Source organism: Propithecus coquereli, unplaced genomic scaffold (assembly GCF_000956105.1).
Source record: "Propithecus coquereli isolate 6110/MARCELLA unplaced genomic scaffold, Pcoq_1.0 Scaffold168, whole genome shotgun sequence".
In the NCBI taxonomy this organism is placed as follows: domain Eukaryota; kingdom Metazoa; phylum Chordata; class Mammalia; order Primates; family Indriidae; genus Propithecus; species Propithecus coquereli.
In genome coordinates, this window is record NW_012141413.1 from 2,481,447 (window position 1) to 2,483,704 (window position 2,258).

Consider the following 2,258-nt stretch of genomic DNA (forward strand, 5'->3'; position numbering starts at 1 on the left):
AAAAAGTTCTGGAAATGGAAAAGTGGTGATAGTTGTATAACATTGTGAATGGTATTTAATGTCTATTAACTGCATACTTAAAAATAGCTAAAATGGTAAATTTTATACAATATTTTAACAATAAAAATCTGGATTAAAAATCCTAATAAACAGATTTAAAAGAGTTTTCTTTTAAAAGAGGCAACATTTTCCCAATAAAGAACTACCAAACCCCCCCCCAAAACAAAAGTAAGAGTCCTAATTCAACTAAGTTGACGTTTTTATTTTTTACCTGTTTACTGTCAGCTTTTCAGTTGATCCGTAATCAACAAATTGTACTAGGACAGTTAAAGGATTAAATTCTTTAACGGAAACAATTTTCGCTCTATACCATAAGCCATCATCATACTCCGCAAGGCAAGGCATTTCTGGAAAGACAGAGAAAGGGAAAAAATAATATTGCCTTATATTTTCTTAAATTTTTTTTGCTTTATCCTAAGAAAAGGAAATCAGTACGTCAAAGGGAATCTGCCCTGCCATGTCGCAGCACTGTTCGCAACAGCAAAGATACGAATCAACGCGTCGTGTCCGTCAGCGGAGGACTGGAAAACGAAGACGTCGTGCATACACGATGCAATACCACTCAGCCATAAAAAGAATGAACTCCTGTCACGTGCGGCAACGCTGACACAACTGGAGGTCATGACGTTAAGTGAAATAAGCCGGCACAGCAAGACTAATACTGCACGTTCTCACCCACGTGGGAGCTGACAAGTGAATCTCCTGAAGGCAGCAGTGGACTGCGGTTCCCGAAGGCGGGGAAGGGCGTGTGTGGTGGGGGTGGGGGACGAAGAGAGGGTCCCTTTCTCTTCATGCACGTTTAGATTTCTGAGCAGATGTGGTTAATGCGTACACACACACAGTTAGATAGAAGAAACAAGTCCTAAAGTTGGACAGGACAGTAGGGTGACTATAGTTAACAACAGATTGTCCATTTCCTCAAAACAGCTACAAGAGAGGACTTCAAACGTTCCCAACACAGAGAAATGATAAGGGCTCAAGGTGACGGACACCCCCAATATCCTAACTTGATCATTACACATTTTACGCATGTAAGGGAATATCACATGAACCCCATAAATGTGAACAGATACTATGTATCAAAAAATGTTTTTAAACAGAAAAGTACGAAGAAGGATATGTAACAACCATATGCTCACCATCCAGAAATAAACACTGAACTGTTGGCCTTATGTTAGCTTTTCCTCTTTTTGTTTATATTTTATAAATCTTTCTTCACTAATTCCTAAGGATTAAGCTTCAAAGAAAGGCACTTCTCCCATTCTTGAGTTCCTAGTTCTTCTACCCCCTGGGACTTAGCTCATCCTGCCACTGCCCCACTTCCTATCCCCCCGACTCGCTTTTAGTTTGGGCCATCGCCTTTTGCATAGGATAATAAGCCTGGTTTCTGCTGTTCCTGCCTTCAGTTCTCTCCTCCAATCCATCCTTTTTAAGACCACTAGGATTTTTAAAAACCCAATTACACCACCCTCGTTTACGAGTCTTCAGTGGCGCGTCAGCTGCCTGCGGTATCGAGTCCTCAGCATGGCTCTTCACAGGCTCCTTCAGTAGTTCGTTCTCCCAAACTACCCCTACGCAGCGCCTCGATGACTTACCCAAACACAATTACTTAAAGCGTGGTGTCTCTATTTTAGCCCATGGCTGTCCCCTGATCCAGAATGTTCTCCTGAGCCTTTTTTATGATAAACATCTCTTCTTTCAAAGCTCAGTGGCAACATAACTTTTACAAAGCCCTGATTACTAACTGCTGATCTTTGCTTTCTCTGTGATCCCACAGCATTACGGCTACTCCTTTAATATGAGCTGTTCTTTCCATACTGTGCTAGGGTAATGTCTCGTCTCTGCTAGACCACCTGTTCTTCAGTGCAGACCTGTTGTCTGTATTCCTAACGTGGTACCTGGTACAAGCATGTGCTCAGTAACAAGTGTGCTAATGAGTACCAGGCTTGAGTAAAACTGGAAAAATTAGTATAGTATGTACTTCCCTTCTCTTAGTACATGTTTAGATCTCAGAGTAGATGGTATGTGCCTCAGTTTCCCATCTTGCTCTACATCCTCCCTTATGTCCTCATACCTTCTTTTACATAATTCCACAAAGAGGAATCCAGTTGTGGGTAAGTGGCATTGAGATAGTAAATGACTAATTTACACAGATTTTTATTTCAAATGATTTTTATCAGAGATTTAGATTTATAAAC

General features: G+C 40.9%; 1 protein-coding gene across 1 annotated transcript in view; it reads right to left on the reverse strand.

Moving 5' to 3' along the window:
• Positions 1–267: 267 nt before the first annotated feature.
• Positions 268–2,258, reverse strand: part of RNF17 (ring finger protein 17) — a 69,094-nt gene continuing 67,103 nt past the window's right edge. The window contains exon 11 of the mRNA XM_012641673.1: positions 268–407. Within this exon, the coding sequence (XP_012497127.1) occupies positions 268–407 (140 nt within the window). The remainder of the gene's footprint in view (positions 408–2,258) is intronic.